Source organism: Canis lupus, chromosome 38 (assembly GCF_048164855.1).
Source record: "Canis lupus baileyi chromosome 38, mCanLup2.hap1, whole genome shotgun sequence".
Classification (NCBI taxonomy): Eukaryota; Metazoa; Chordata; class Mammalia; order Carnivora; family Canidae; genus Canis; species Canis lupus.
The window spans coordinates 12,136,717-12,153,955 of NC_132875.1; the positions used below are offsets into that span (position 1 = coordinate 12,136,717).

At 37.7% G+C, this 17,239-nt stretch overlaps 1 protein-coding gene across 43 annotated transcripts in view; it reads left to right on the top strand.

The window, feature by feature from the left end:
* ESRRG (estrogen related receptor gamma) overlaps nucleotides 1–16,811 on the top strand; it is a 618,160-nt gene extending 601,349 nt beyond the window's left edge. For all 43 annotated transcript variants that reach the window (XM_072814639.1, XM_072814654.1, XM_072814657.1 and 40 more), the window contains one exon: nucleotides 12,604–16,811. In XM_072814639.1, the coding sequence (XP_072670740.1) occupies nucleotides 12,604–12,848 (245 nt within the window). In that variant the 3' untranslated portion in view covers nucleotides 12,849–16,811. The remainder of the gene's footprint in view (nucleotides 1–12,603) is intronic.
* Nucleotides 16,812–17,239: the final 428 nt, after the last annotated feature.

A 17,239-nucleotide genomic window follows, 5' to 3' on the forward strand; every position in this document is an offset into this window, starting at 1 on the left:
TATTGAAAGCGGTGAAACTTTTCCCCCCAATCTGTGCGTTTCCTAACTTGTAGTGTAATAGACACTCTCAGGACAAAATTACCTCTGTTGTCTTGTAGGCACAAGTGAAAATAAGTGTGCGCTATGGATACACAGAAGCCATCCCCCCCACCCCATAAATGCATATTTTGCAATTAGCAAAAAAAAACATATGCAGTATTGGTTTTAATTTGAGGTATCAGAGAATACTCTGTTTTCGTGTATTCTCAAATTCCTTAGAAGTCAACTCCTATTGGAATGTTTCTCTGAAAGGTACCACCTATGCAGTAAGGGTTAAGAATTATGGGATAAGCAGTCTTTACATTTGAACCAAAATGTACTAAAATAGCAACCTCTGATAAGTAAAAAATCGTTGCTGCTTTGTTGCTTTTCCCTTTGTGCCTCTCCTAATGCTTTATTGTGGTCTTAAGTCTCTTTTAGCATTTGCATATAGTTCAGGATAGATCCCTCCTTAATGACGTGCCGATCTTTAGATACCTGCGTGTCAATAACATGCTCTGATGCTATGTACCATTGACAGTCACACCGTGCCCCTCCATCTGCTTTTGTTTTGACCCTATCTTTGAACTTTATCTTGGTTGCTGGCCAGTAGTTTTCCCTTTAATTACAAGAAGGAAACTGTCAATAAAATCTGTTAAATGGGATGCAATGAGTGGCTTGAATGGGCGGACGGCTATTTGTTCAAATTCTGCAGCATTCAAGGTATTGACAGTTTGTTTTCTGGGGCCATATGTGACGATCAATCTCAGGCTGGGCTCAGCCGCGCTGAAAAATGAAAAACCAGATTGCTTTTGCTTACTTGTGGATGACGACTTTGTGATTTGGCGCGGTCCTAGTGAGATGAGACCCTTCTGCCCAAATTGCCCCCATGAGAGCCGGGAACGCGTGACTGTTTTTAGAAATAATTTTTAATTGATTTTGTAATTAACAGTTCATCTACAATATTGATGCATGAATCCTTGGACTGAGAGGAGGGAAATTGTTTTCAACAATGAAGTTGTACTTTCCTATTTGTCTTCATAATGGAGTTTAGCATTGCACACTTTTAATTGCTTACCACACCATTCGTTCACCTCTCTTTTCCTACCCCCCACTGTGAAACTGTAACATAGGATTCTTTATGACAAGTGGCACTGTTGATGCAAACATCTCAGATACCCCTTGTCTGGCTCTCCAGAAGACCAAAGCGGGAGATGGGAGAGAAATTTTCCGAGAATTTATTATTAGTCTGCATGGACATCACATTATAGCATCTCTCATAATCAGATGAAAAATTTTGCAGCAATGGTTTTGGGAAGGATTTCTGTTTGGTAGTCATATAGTGATTCCAACTGAAAACATGCACTTGGTTATTTTTAAAATACAGCAGGCATGTTTTCTATCTTTCATACTACGTACTGCTTCTTTAAATTATTAACTAATCCTGAGTGCTGAGCAGCGCTAAAATTTTATCAAAATTGCTAAAATCTTACCATTTTAGGTGTCAGATGTATACTTTATGGCAATGGATTGTAATTTAGATACCTGAATTAATTAGTAGCAGCACTTCCGTCTGTTGTTTGGAAGTAAAATCATTAATGTTTTGATATGTAAATATTCGAATCCCACAGACTCTGCTGTTAGAAGGAGGAAGTGACCTACTTTAGAGCAATGACTGGTGATTAGGAAGTCTTTAAAGAACTCGTTAGTTTGCTTTGCTTGTTTAAAGCCAGAAATAGTTAACAGGCCTTCTCTCTTTTTTCTCTTACACTGGTAGTGAGTCACATTAATTTCTCTCAGGAAATTTCTCCATGTCATGAAGTTTCTCTGGAAGTGCTTGTAAATTTTTTTTTTCAGCTTCTCAATACCAAGACAAATTGAATCAGAGTCCATAATAAAGGAGAAAAGAGTAAGGATGGTATTGATAATCTAAATTATGCCACCTTCCTTGTGTTGTATAAATATGACCCTTCTTTCATGCACCCAACCCCCAAAGCCTCCCACCATTTTAGCAGGATAAACTACTCAGAAAATGTATTTTTTCATACTGTCAATACGATACTATTTTATTCCATTTTTTGACCATTACTTGGATGACAGCAATGAAGTTGTAGATTCATTCTTCCTTAGATCCAGTGATTCTTAAACTGTTTAAAAATACATCAATATGAAAAATGTTTTCAAAGATTCCGTAAAAAGGTCATGGATTTTCTTTTAGTATTTAGAAATTTCAGATGAATCTAAGTGAGTTTTTGTGAAAAAAAAAATCCTATTTTAGTGTTATTTTTATAGATTTCTTAGCATTCCCTTTATGGCTATAGGTGTTAACAGCCCATGTCTCATTAATCTAAATTTCAGCTTATTTTAAACATCTGTCTCTATTCAATAACTATAAATATTGTGCTTATGCTCAGGAAACAGGGAATTGTCTTCTTGATAATAGCTTTCATATATTTTTGTAGCTCTGTTTCTGGCATATGTGAATTTAGGGTTACAGCACCAGCAACACCACTGGAAGTACTTTCCCTCTCTTGAGGGAAAGGGCAAAAAAAAAAAAAAATAACCCAATATATTATAAACTGATACTGTCATTCTCACATTCAAATATTTGGAAACCCTAAATAATTGCCTCAATTATTTTTGAAGGTAAAAAACTCTCAGGCTCACTTAAACTACGTACTTTCTTACTTTTGAGCGCCATCTATCTCTTAGGCAATTATTGCCTACCTGATAGATCTCCGTGCAATTGAATTTAAAAAGAAAAACCTAAGTCACAATTTTAGCATTATAATTGTTAGGCCCCAGTTATCTCATCAGTACACCAAGAAATTACAGACTTGTCTCTAGAATTCTTTCCATTTGGAGACTTTTATGCATCTATAATTAATTTTATGTCTTGATTAGAAAGTTTAGTGAAATATTACTCCTTGCATGTTGGGTAAGATTAGATCACATGATTCTATTCTCTCAGTTTGTTTGTTTGTTTGTTTGGTTTTTTTGATTCTTACATTTAAGACTTTGTTTGAAACTATTATCACTGGCCCCAAGGAAATATACTCATTTTTATACAGTGGAAAACTAAAGCAGCTTAAGAGTAAGAATTACTTGTAGCCTGGTCTTTCTCTTTTGCTCAGATCACAACCCTCCAGCTTCATAGCTGCCACCCACAGCCCTAGTGGTGTCGCTGGCCCTGCCCCCATCCTGGAGCCCTGTGAGCCCAACCCATTCAAGAATAAACAGAATCTATGTACTTAAAGCTGACTTTTCTTTTTATTTCTACACCATACTTCTAGAATCTGTTGATATTAAGCTGCAAGTAATATCTTGGTCATCAGTTTCAAACTATAAGTAATTATTAACCACATCTTGACAGTATTTTGTTCTTGAGGACAAATGTTTGGTGTGTAGAATTGTGATACAATTTCAAGGAATAGAAAGTTTATGATTACCGTAGGAGACTGGAATGAGGACCATCTTTAGTTATGGAAGTTTGGCCTTGTGTTTTTTTGGTCTTTTTTCGTTATCACTCCCTTGCGGTAGCCTTTCTAGATATTTTTTTCTTAATAAGTCCCCAGTGAAATATTAGTATCATGAATATGTTATGTACCTGCTTATGTACTATGTGCGTATGTATTTGTTTTTACCAAAAAAGAGAGATTCCCCCTACTTCGTAATTCCAAATTTCACTTTCTTTGCGAATGCATGCTTTAATCACATAACTGTTTTCTTGTCTGTAAAATGAGGCAAGTGAATTACACAGTATCTCCTAAAATTTTTATGTCAGTTACTTTTAAGTGAAGGCAGTGAGTTTGGTCATCTATTTTGTGTGTGGTGATGTGTATATTTTTGCTGAATTTGTAACATAGAAATATTAACATCTTCATGGATCTGAACAATTAGTGGAAAAGTGGAAAAACCTCTTCAGTCCCTGAGTATCTCCTGGGCCCTCAACCATAATTGTATTGAAACTTTGACTAAATTTGCTGGTTTGATATTCTAAACATAGTTTTAGATATTGATCAAGAGATAATCTTTTTTTTTTTTTTTTTTAGAATCTTTCTGTAGACTTTTTTTTTTTTTTTTTTTTTTTTTTTTAGCTTTTGCTGGGACTCTCATTTGATTTCCGCAATGTGCCTGTGAGGTAGACATGAGACATATCCAATAGAATTTTTACTGGTAACTGAAGCAAGCTGATAAGATGTGTGGCCACTATAAAGCAGAGGGTTGGGCCCTCTGTCTCTGTCTATCAATAAGCTATTTCTATTCCACAAATAAGTATATAGCATGTCTATAAAAGGATCAACACAGAAAACTAGCCAATGCCATTTTACATCTGCTAATCTAAATTAGTACTTTTAATTTAGTTTAGAATTTTGCACTCACTTTATCTTGCTGTCTTCTTGTAGTTACAGTAGTATAAAACCACTCTTCAGGGCAGCCTAGGTGGTTTTGTGGTTTAGTGCCGCCCTCAGCCCAGGGCGTGCGTGATCCTGGGGACCCGGGATCCAGTCCTGCATCAAGCTCGCTTCATGGAGCCTGCTTTTCCCTCTGCCTGTGTCTCTGCCTCTTTCTCTCTCTCTCTCTCTCTGTCTGAATAAATAAATAAATAAATAAATAAATAAATAAATAAATAAATAAATAAAATCTTTAGAAAAAAACAAAACACTCTTCAAAGTGACAAAAAAGATTTGGAGACAAATGTTTACTACCTTTATAGGATTTAATAAAAAATAAGTATGGGTGGGTCTTTTGTGGCAGGTAGATATTTATATTTAACTTTTTCCCATGTCAAACCATAATTAATACTCTCTGTGAAATCAAAATGAGATTTTTCCATATCCTAGTCTATTTTTCTTTATTTTTTGCTCAAATCTGCCATCACTGTTTAGATTAATTTTGCTTAAGATGATATTTGAATTGAAGTAGGTGGTGGTTTTATTTCATATATATAATGGTATCTCAAATTTTTATGTAAGAAATAACTGGGTTTTTAATGTTTCTTATCATATTAAATGATTACTATGCCTTGACAAAGTGTAAGAAGTATTTGCTGCAAGTGTCTCTGTGCTTCCAACTGGATGGATATTAAGTATATAAATACTCTATAATTGCTTTACTTCTAGGGAATGACATAATATAACATTATTTTCATTTATAGATCTTAAGATAATGACTAATCCCTTGCAAAAAGGTCATTAGCATGGTACAGATCATTTATGATATTGGGAAAAATCAAAATATTTACCACCCAAGTTGCTATCAACATTCACCTTTTTTTTTTTTAAGATTGTGTTTGGAGGGGGAGGAAAGAGAGCAAGGAGGAGTGGTGGAAGGGCAGAGGGAGAGGAAGGAGGAGGAAGCAGACTCCCTGCTGAGCAGGGAGCTCCACTGACCAAAGACCAATGGGGTGGGGGTGGGGGCTCTATCTCAGGACCCTGAGATCATGACCTGAGCCAAAATCAAAAGTCGAACACTCAACCAACTGAGCCACCCAGGCAGGCGCCCTTCAACATTCATTTACTGAGTATAATTGTCTTAATCACTTCCGTAGAAGGAGTTAGAATAGAAAGCTCCTAGATAAGTGTTAGATATTGGAAGGAGGGAGGGGACTTGAGTAGTTGGAGGGAAATAAAAGAGTCTTAATAGGGAACTCCAATTATGCAGGGTAAACAGAATAATGATAACAATAATTTGGGATTTATGAGAGGGAAGCCTGGAGGAAAGAAACTATGAGCTATGGATCTGTGGTTCAACACCTAATATAAATACAGTAGAAGAATGATTTGCGGGGCTAGTATAAATGTTGGAACCAGGGCAAGAAATGAGAAAGGCAGGTCTCTCCCAAAAATGCATGTCTCTCCATGCAAAGCTGTAAAATCAGTTCTGTTCTCGCCATGGTTAAGCACAAAATAAGAATTGTTATTGCTTCTCCAACATGAGAATTCTCATTTTTCTGCATTAGGAAAGTCCTGAGAAGTCTTTTGATCCAACCTCCCAGTTGGTATGTGAACAGCTTCCTTGGCAGTTCTGCCAAGTGTTTCTACCAGCTTGCTCAGAATTCTGCTTAACTCACTACTTTCTAGAAGTGAAACTTCCATTGGAAGTTTCTCACTACCCCTCTCTCCATCTCTGCCTCTCACCATTTTAAGATGAAATAAAACATAGATTAAACACACACACACACACCCCAACCTCCCCTAAATGTATAACTTAATGAATGTATTAGTTTTCTAAGGCCGCTCCAACAAATTGCCGCAACTTGGTAACTTTAAACAGTACTTATTTATTCTCTTACTGTGCTGGAGATCAGAAGTCCATAACCATTTTTACAAGATTAAAGACTAGATATAGACTGGGTAGCTATCCTTCTGGAGACTCTAAGGGAAGACCTCTTTCCCTGCCTTTTCCAGCTTCTAGAGTGATATTCCCTGCGTTGCTTGACTTAGGGCACCTGCCACTATCTCCAAGGCAGCAGTGTAGCATCATACTTCAGTGGTAACATTGCCACCTTCCTCCTTTGCCTCTCTTCCATAAGGACACTTTTGACTTCATTGAAGACCCTCCTGGATAACCTAGGATAATCTCCCATAGCAGATCTTTACAGCTACAGAGTCTACTTTGCCATACAATGTGACATTCAAGTTCACAGAACGGACTACCTGGATATCTTTGGAGCCATTTTGCATCATTCCCATGAGCAAGGATGGGAAATAAAAATTTGTGAGATATCCCAGAAACCCCACTATGTGTCTTGTCCCTATCTCAGCCTTCCTCCTTTCCCACAAAAGTAACCACTATCCTGTTGTGGTTTTTATCCATTCCTTGTGTTCCATTATGGCTTTACTACTAAATAAGTATCCTCAGATATGATAGTTTAGTCTTGCTCATTTCCAAAACAAAACAAAAAAATTAATGGAGTTTGTAACCTTCTTTTAATCTAAAAATTCGTCTTTCATTTTCATATTCTCATAATTTCTCTGTTGAAGAAATCAGGGCATTTGGTTTGCACAGCTTCCCACAGTCTGGACTTTACAGATTGCATAGTCTGGGTGCAGTTTGTCATGTTTCTTTGCCCTTTGCATTTTGTGCAAATTGACAACTGGATCCAGAGACTGAGTTTCAATCCCTGTGACACCTATATGTGGTGTGCTGTTCATTGGGAGTCACACAGTGTCCTTTTGTGTCTATAGGATGAATGCAACTGTTGATGCTCATTACCTATATCCATTCATTGCTGGGGGTTGCAAAATGATGATCTGTGATTTTTTCATCTCTTCTATATAGTCAGTCATTTGGATACTTATATAAAATGATGCTTCTTCATGTCTCTTATTGATGATTGATGATGCAATTTATATAGGAGCTTGATTCTTTCCCTTTATTCACCAGTTTTCAAAATAAAGAATTGATGTTCTATCTTTTAAAAATGGATTATAATCAAATGTATGTAAACATATTCAGTGGATTTCTTTATTCCTCTTTTTTTGTTTTTTAGAGAGAGAGAGAGAGAGAGAGCTCAAGAAGCAGGTATGGGGGGAGGTGGAGAGGGAGAATCTTAAGCAGGCGCCATGGCCAGTGCATAACCCAACACGGATCTCGATCTTGACCCTGAGATTGTGGCCTAAGCTGAAATCAAGAGTCAGATGCTTTACCAACTGAGCCACCCAGTCAGCCACCCAATCCTATTCAGTGGATTTCAGTCAATTGCAATTATAATCCTTTTGGAAAATCAAATTGTCCCATTTTCAGTCAGCGGAAATCTCTTCAGGTTGTCTTCTGGAATCTTTCTGAATGGCTTAGTAGTTGTAGATAGTACCCTTTAATCTAATATAAGATGTTCCATACTTATCTTAACTATTTCCTTGCTGAAGCCTGGAATCTAATTATTGCTCATTATTGCATTCCTGGGTTTGGCCATCCTTCCTAGGCCTTCTCAGTGGACAGAGCCAGGAACACACACAGTCCTGATTGTGTGTGTGTGCATGTGTGTGTTGGGGATACCTTGGCACTTAGTTTTGTTTGTAAGTGTTGTCTATGAGTTTTTAGTTTGGGCATCTAGTTGTTCTTTTTTCTATGTGCAGATTTGGAAAGATTAAATAATTTTGCTGCTACCACTGCCATCTTCCTAGAACCTAGTCTACCTATTTCTAAAGTTTATGACTGACACCATTTTTGGAAATTCAGGGTCAACTATCTATGTCAATCAAGAGCTAGTTTGCAGTTCCTCAGTACCCAGCCAATCGCAGCCAGGAGGATCACTCTGTTAGATTCCTTATATATTGCATATAAAAATTTTAAGATCAAATTATCTTCTAGACAATAGACTTTTGCTCACTTCTCTGTGTTTTCTATCATGTTGCATTTCATTCCTTTAGTGATTGGAGAGTCCCATCGGCTCACCCCTTATTACCCCTATTCATGTAGGCAATTTATAAACACTAAAGAAATCAACACTGGGTTCCTCTGAGTGTTGATTTATATTATGTGCTAGACTTGACTCTGAATGTGCTTTGTCAGTTCCACCCTCAAAATAAGATTTGGCACCATCGAGAAACTATTGTCAAGAATGAGCTACAAGTCCTAGAGACAGTTCCCTAACATTTGGGCATTCAGGAGTAGCTATGCTCATGCCCACAATAGTTAAAATATTTATCACAGAAAAAGGCAATATTTTATTTCAGGTAAAATACAAAAATGAGATATTTTGCAGTGGCTCTGAGTCTCACTGAATTTCGCAACTGTAGGTGTGTGAGGATATTTAGCCCTCTTCCCAAAATAAATGATCCGAACTAGACAAGTTCCTTTAGGATCCCACTTCACAGAATAAAATATTGGAATTTAATGTTAGGGTCCTATTTTATTATTAAGTGCTGAAATTTAATATGTGGGTGACAATATAGGCTTCATGCGAACACTGGTTATCTTTTGAAGTCTGGATTCTTCTGGAATAGAATTCTCTTGCTGTTTGCAACCCTGGCTTGGCCATAGAAGCACCTAGATTTTTAAAAATACAGATGATGGCTTGGAGCTAGCTACAATTTTCTGATTAATAAATCTGGGCTTGGGCCCAGACATCCTTGTTTTTAACCACTCACCCAGTATTTTTAATGTTATAGGCTCCCTGTGTCTACTTAGTTCATAAGCCTATGATTCCCATTATTAAGTTTCACTGGTTTTCATTAGCACAAATACTGGGACCATTTCCTTTAAAATATAAAGTTAAAAAGAAACCAGCTCCAACAACCAAAGCTAAATAATTACATAAATTAATGCCAGTTCTCTTGAGCCTGGCATAAATGTATAAATGTAGCCCAAAGAGCAAAACAGAGATTAAAGCCACAGAGCCAGAACTTGAACTAGGATCCCTAATGGAGATTAATATTTTCTTCAGCAGTCTGCCAGCTGAATCATGGTCTAATTAAATAGTTCAGATTTAGTGAGTTTGCATTTAAAGTATTAGCAGATCTGAGAATGGGTAAAGCTAAAATGAGTTAGAATCTTTTCTGTAAATGGGAAGTTAAATTATCATAGTAATTTGATTAAATCATTTTTAAATCTCTCAAGCTAAATCACAGCCTTTAAAGAATAGTTTGAAGTCTTAATTGCTGTTTGTGAGCATATCTCTCTGCTATTTGTTCTCGCCTCATTTCCTGGGACATCCTATAATATATCTCCTGCCGGGCAAGAGTAGTGGGGAAGGCAAGGCTTGGGGTGGGGGCTGAGGTGACTCTGCAGCTCACTTCAAGCGTTTAAAGATCTGCCATGGAGAAGAAGGACATTTATTCTGTATCCTTCCAATATTTAGAACCAGGACCAAAGGCTGGAAGTTGTAGACAGATTTGGAAAAATCTGAAGAGGACATTTCTAATAATTGGTCAATCTCATAAAATAGAATGTTCTACATATATCTGGAAATGTCTTCATTAGCAATGTAGAGAAGATTCTTTTTTTTTTCTTTCTAAGATTTTAGTTATTTATTTGACACAGAGAGAAAGAGAGCGTACAAGTAGGCATAGCAGCAGGCAGAGGGAGAAGCAGGCTCCTTGAAGAGCAGAGAGCCCCATGTGGGGCCTTGATCCCGGGACCCTGGGATCATAACCTGAGCTGAGCTGAAGGCAGACACTTCGACTGCCACCCAGGTACCCCCAGGAATATAGAGAAGATTCTTGATGAAGATGGAAGGTTGAATAAGATAGACTCAGAAGATCATTTTAACTCATTTTTTAAAAAATGACAATGCCAAGTGGTATGCATTCTAGCAGCATATTTTGATACAAAAAAACCTGACTTAAACCTAATAACTCTGAGGCATCCGGTGCCAGGTGACTTCCTGGCAGCCAGGAGATGAAATGAGGCAGTGTTCAGAAAGGGCATATCGGAGGCCTTACCCGAAACGGGTGTTTAATATATGGTCTATTTATTATATTTATTCCACTTTTCCTTTGGTTTGATGGGAAAGTAGTTTAAAATTGTCTGTAAAGATGCAATTCCTCTTTCCCCATCCACTTATTCCTCTTTCTACTTTGAGTGCTTTGAGGCCCAGGATATTTGGTAAGTCCATCTTCTCTCCCTTTCCTTATGTGCAAGGTCAGTTTTTTGAATACCTGGATACTCACCGTTAGTGTGTGCCTGGGCCTCCCATTTCCCCTTCAGCATTTAACAGGAAAAATAGAAAAAAAAAAACTTCAGTGCACGTTGTCATCTCCATGACAGGTTTCCCCTAACATTGCCAGTCCTTAGACATCTTTGGAAATGACGTGTGCTTATTGCTATGAGAAGACACATAGGAAGTGGATGAGATTGTCGTGTGAAAGGAGCCGGAGTGAAGAGAGGCCTGGGGAGAAACAATCCATAGGGACAGGCTAGCTTCTGTGTTGGGAAATGACCCGAGTTTCGCTCCAGGGTACCACTGTCGACCTTAACAACCTGAAAGAATTCTTCTTGGCTCCACCAGGCAGGAGTAGAGTCGTATTCCAAGTGACTCAAAACTCTTTTTTTGAGAAATGTGTCATTAACTACCTGGTGTAAACAGTGGTCAGTTTACCAAGGATGTGCTGAAATGATTTCAAAATGACGATGTAAAACAACAAAATGCAAAAAAACCTTTTAAACAGGTTCCTGGTTATGGCTGTCAGCCTTCTAATTACGTTGCCATATTTTTTTTTTTTTTTTTTTTACCATATGTTTAGCCACTTGATTTTAAATTACATTTCCTCTCTCTTTTTGCACATGTGACCTGATATTTGAATTATAGGAAAGATTAGGCTAACTACATATATCTTAGAGCTCTGCATTCTCAGAGAAGGAGAATTATTAAACATGAAGAATCCCCCAAAGACTCCATTATGTGTAATTAACAGATAAACTGTCATCAGAATCAATAAAACGTGCCAAATGATTCAAACTTGTATATAATTAAGTGTCTGTTTTAGAGCTAGAGCAGTAACTTTTCTTTTTCCCCACATCTCACATTTCTCAAAAGAATAATTGTGGCAACCCTGTTAACCCTTTCCTTGCTTGATCAAATTAGATTTTTAAATTAGTCACTTAAGGGCAAAGTTCACTTCACAAATGTGAAAAATATTTCAGAACTCGTTAATCTAAAGACTTCATTTGTTTTTCAGTAGAAGCAGACTGGATGAGGATGCTTTAATGAACTGTTAACAGTACACTGAAAACCTTGAAAGGATAAGCAATTTTTTTGTGGTTTTTGGATAGTCTACACCTGAATGTAGTGTTAGATTTGGTTTCTTTATACAGAATTCTTAAAACCCTGGTCATCAGTTGTTGTTTGTTTGTTTGTTTGTTTGTTTGTTTCCTTTTGGGAAATAAGGGCTTTCTGAGGGCAAGATCATAATTTTATTTTATTTTATTTTTAAGATCATAGTTTTAGACAATGTTACTTCCACACCACTTAGAATAATGCTTTTATTTTTTAAATTTTTTTAAAGGGGAGAGATTTTTTTAAGATTATTTATTTATTTATTTATTTGACAGAGAATGAGCCAGAGAGCAGGAGCAGGGGTGGATGGGGTTGGGGGATGGCAAAGGGAGAAGCAGGCTCCCCACTGAGCACGGAACCCTACCTGGGATTCGATCCCAGGACCCCAGGATCATGACTTGAGCCGAAGGCAGACGCTTAACAGACTGAACCAGAATAATACTTTTAATAGGCGTCCTTTGATAATTGCTGGCTGAGTGAATAAACACATGAATGGGATAATGAATACGGTGAATGAGATAATGAATAAAGTAACAGAGATTGTGATCTGATAAAAGAAAGTCTCTGATTGTTCCATTTTAGAGGAAAAACAAAACAAAACAAAAATCCCACACTTTGAAATAACGGATTTTTTTTGGGGGGGGGGTAACTTCTGTGTTGGAAATCCATGGTGGAAATCACCTGCTGGAGGGCAATGTAGAAAAAGGAAAAAAAAAAAAAATAGAGGTTTTTGGAATCGTAAACTTCTCTGAGCAGATCACAAGGCTTAGAGAGCCCAGAGAGGCCCGAGAATAATATCGAGGTGCCCCCGAGTGGGCTCTGGTTCTTACTGACCCTGTTCTGTCTCCCGCTTTGTCGCGCAGACTCCATGCACATAGAGGACGTGGAGGCTGTTCAGAAGCTGCAGGATGTGTTGCACGAGGCGCTGCAGGATTACGAGGCGGGCCAGCACATGGAGGACCCGCGCAGGGCCGGCAAGATGCTGATGACGCTGCCGCTCCTGAGGCAGACCTCCACCAAGGCGGTGCAGCACTTCTACAACATCAAACTAGAAGGCAAAGTCCCCATGCACAAACTTTTTTTGGAAATGCTGGAGGCCAAGGTCTGACTACAGGCTTCCCGGGCCTTCCTAACCTGCACGCCGGAAAAGGGAAAACTAAACCCAAGAGCGATGTCGAAGAAACTTAGCGTTTAGTTACCAACATCAAAAATCAACGGACTGCACTGATCATTTAGCAGCAAGACTATGAAGCAGCTTCCAGATTCCTCCCAATCCTCCTGATGCGTTTCTTTCTCCCTTTTCTCATCGTCCTTCTGCCTTTCTTCCCTCCTTTCTCGGCCGCTTTATTGCTTTCTTTTCTCCCTCCCTGAGTCCTCCTCTCCCTCATTTCGTGGCTTCCTTCACTACCGCTTCCCTTTCTCCTCCACTGCCTTCCTTCCCTCTTCCTCCTCCTCCTCCTCGCCTCCTTCCCTTTTCTCCACCTTCCCCTTTCTGCTCAACTGAACGTTTCTCTAGTTGTAAGGAAATTGTCCCCTGCCTTGCCTTGCCTTGCCTTGCCTTGTCTGTCCTTCCTTTCCTTTTTCTTCCTTCCTTTCCTTCCTTCCTTCCTTCCTTCTTTTCCTTTTTCTTCCTTCCTTTCCTTCCTTCCTTCCTTCCTTCCTTCCTTCCTTCCTTCCTTCCTTCCTTCCTTCCTTCCTTCCTTCCTTCTATTCTTCCTTCCTTCCTTTCCTTTCTTCCTTCCTCTCCTTTCCTCTCCTTTCCTCTCCTTTCCTCCCCTCTCCTCTCCTTTCCTCTCCTCTCCTCTCCTCTCCTTTCCTTTCCTCTTTCCTCCCCCCCCTCCCTTCCTTCCTTCTGCTGCTGAACTTTTAAAAGAGGTCTCTAACTGAAGTGAGATGGAAGCCAGCCCTGCCAAAGGATGGAGATCCATGATATGGATACCAGTGAGCTTGTTGTGAACCATAACGTCCCCAATGACTAAGGAATCAAAGCGAGAGAGAACCAATGTACCTAAAAGTACAGCGCAACACAGACCAATTGACTTGAGTGCAGTATTAGATTTCACGGGAGCAGCCTCTAATTAGACAACTTCAGCAACGTGGCATCGGCTGCTTCTTATCATTGCTTTTCCATCTAGATCAGTTACAGCCATTTGATTCCTTAATTGTTTTTTCAAGTCTTCCAGGTATTTGTTAGTTTAGCTACTATGTAACTTTTTCAGGGAATAGTTTAAGCTTTATTCATTCATGCAATACTAAAGAGAAATAAGAATACTGCGATTTTGTGCTGGCTTTGAACACTTATGAACAATAATGAAGGACAAATGAATCCTGAAGGAAGATTTTTAAAAAAAAAATGTTTTGTTTCTTCTTACAAATGGAGATTTTTTTGTACCAGCTTTACCACTTTTCAGCCATTTATTAATATGGGAATTTAACTTACTCAAGCAATAGTTGAAGGGAAGGTGCATATTATCACGGATGCAATTTATGTTGTGTGCCAGTCTGGTCCCAAACATCAATTTCTTAACATGAGCTCCAGTTTACCTAAATGTTCACTAACACAAAGGATTAGATTACACCTACAGTGACTCCGAGTAGTCACGCACGTAAAGCACTGCACATGGAGTACAGATCCGTAGAATGATCAGGAGTGCGCCTCTCTACCTGGGAGGCACAGTTGCCATATGATTTCTAGCTGCCATGGTGGTTAGGAATGAGATACCGCCTGTTTGCAAAGTTACAGACCTTGTCTCCGAAGGAGCTGTGAGCCAGTATTCATTTAAGAGGCAATAAGGCAAACGCCAGAATTTGAGAAAAAAAAAAAAAACACAAAAACAAACAAACAAACAAATCATCAAAGACAGCAGACGCCTGACCAAATTCTAAAACCTAATCTTTATGAGTTTATTCATTTAGGAATGTTTGTTTAAATTAATCTGCAGTTTTTACCAAGAGCTAAGCCAATAGGTGTGCTTCTCAACCAGTATTGTCACAGCAAGAAAGTCAGTCAGGTTCCAGACTGTTAAGAGGTGTAATCTAATGAAGAAATCAATTAGATGCCCCCGAAATCTACAGTCGCTGAATAACCAATAAACAGTAACCTCCATCAAATGCTATACCAATGGACCAGTGTTAGTAGCTGCTCTCTGTACTATGTGAACAGTCTTATTCTATGTACACAGATGTAATTAAAATTGTAATCCTAACAAACAAAAGAAATGTAGTTCAGCTTTTCAATGTTTCATGTTTGCTGTGCTTTTCTGAATTTTATGTTGCATTCAAAGACTGTTGTCTTGTTCTTCTTGTGGTGTTTGGATTCTTGTGGTGTGTGCTTTTAGACACAGGGTAGAATTAGAGACAATATTGGATGTACACTTCCTCAGGAGACTACAGTAGTATATTCTATTCCTTACCAGTAATAAGGTTCTTCCTAATAATAATTAAGAGATTGAAACTCCAAACAAGTACTCATTATGAACAGATACACATCAGAATCATAATAATATTTTCAAAACAAGGAATAATTTCTCTAATGGTTTATTATAGAATACCAATGTATAGCTTAGAAATAAAACTTTGAATATTTCAAGAATATAGATAAGTCTAATTTTTAAATGCTGTATATATATGGCTTTCACTCAATCATCTCTCAGATGTTGTTATTAACTAGCTCTGTGTTGTTGCAAAACTTTTTGGTGCGGACACGTTTCCAAAACTATTGCTACTTTGTGTGCTTTAAACAAAATACCTTGGGTTGATGTTTCATCAGCCTCGTGCTAGGAATACTGTGTATCTATCATTAGCTATATGGGACTATATCGTAGATTGTGGTTTCTCAGTAGAGAAGTGACTGTAGTGTGATTCTAGATAAATCATCATTAGCAATTCATTCAGATGGTCAATAACTTGAAATTTATAGCTGTGATAGGAGTTCAGAAATTGGCACATCCCTTTAAAAATAACAACAGAAAATACAACTCCTGGGACAAAAAAAAAGGTGCTGATTCTATAAGATTATTTATATATGTAAGTATTTAAAAAGATTATTTTCCAGAAAGTTTGTGCAGGGTTTCAGTTGCTACTATCCAACCACACTATATATAAGTAAAATATATACAATATATACGTTGTTTTCACTGTATCACATTAAAGTACTTGGGCTTCAGAAGTCAGAGCCAACCAACTGAAAACCTGAGATGGAGATGGGTGCAAAGAATCAAGTACAAATTTTAGTTTTCAGTTTAAGTGACTCTTGGCATCACCGAGAACAAGGATCTCACAAATAGGAAACACAACTTAAAACGTAGATCTAAAAAAAGAACTGCACGGGCTTTAGGGTAAATGCTCATCTTAATTAAACCTCGCTCGAGGTAAGTTTCTTCGAGTTTCAAGCAAGACCATTTACTTAATGTGAAGTTTTGGAAAGTGAGAAAAGTGTATGTTTTCGCCATATGATTTTAAATTTTTATTTTGCTTCTTTTAGGTTTGTTCTTATTTAAAGCAATAGGATCGTGTGACTACCTGTAGTTACACTTGTGTTTCAATCAGATCAGATTGTTGTATTTATTCCACTATTTTGCATTTAAATGATAACATAAAAGATATGAAATATTTAAAACTGCTATTTTTCTTATAGAAGAGAAAATGGGTGTTGGTGATTGTATTTTAATTATTTAAGCGTCTCTGTTTACCTGCCTAGGAAAACATTTTATGGCAGTCTTATGTGCAAAGATCGTAAAAGGACAAAAAAATTTAAACTGCTTATCATAATCCAGGAGTTGCATTATAGCCAGTAGTAAAAAGAATAATAATAATAATAAAACCATGTCTATAGCTGTAGATGGGCTTCACATCTGTAAAGCAATCAATTGTATATTTTTGTGATGTGTACCATACTGTGTGCTCCCGCAAATGTCCATTTGTGTAAATGTATTTATTTTATATTGTATATATTGTTAAATGCAAAAAGGAGATATGATTCTGTAACTCCAATCAGTTCAGATGTGTAACTCAAATTATTATGCCTTTCAGGATGATGGTAGAGCAATATTAAACAAGCTTCCACTTTTGATTGCTCTTTTGTATTGTGTTTCTTTTTGTTCCGCCCACTGAGGACCCGAATCAATAAACACTGCCCTTTGTTGCTTCCACGCAGACAGTATCTCCGAGTACCTATTCCCTAAAAATAAAGTAGGAGTTTAAATAAGAGCTATATAAAGGCTTGTCAGAATGAATTTGAGGGTGCCGAGAGACATTTTGCATATTTAAGAGTATGCAAAGTGTCTCATGGCACATTAGAATTCATTCTGACAAGCCTTTATATAGCTCTTATTTAAACTTAAAGCATCCCCACATCATCCTGCATTACTCAAAATCATCGCCTCTGTGTCAATGTCATAACAGAAAACTTTCCCCCTATTTTAAGATCGTATTAAAACCTGCTCGAGATACCTATTATTGCCCTCCCTCTGCAAGGAAGCCGAGGGCTTGCACGAGCTC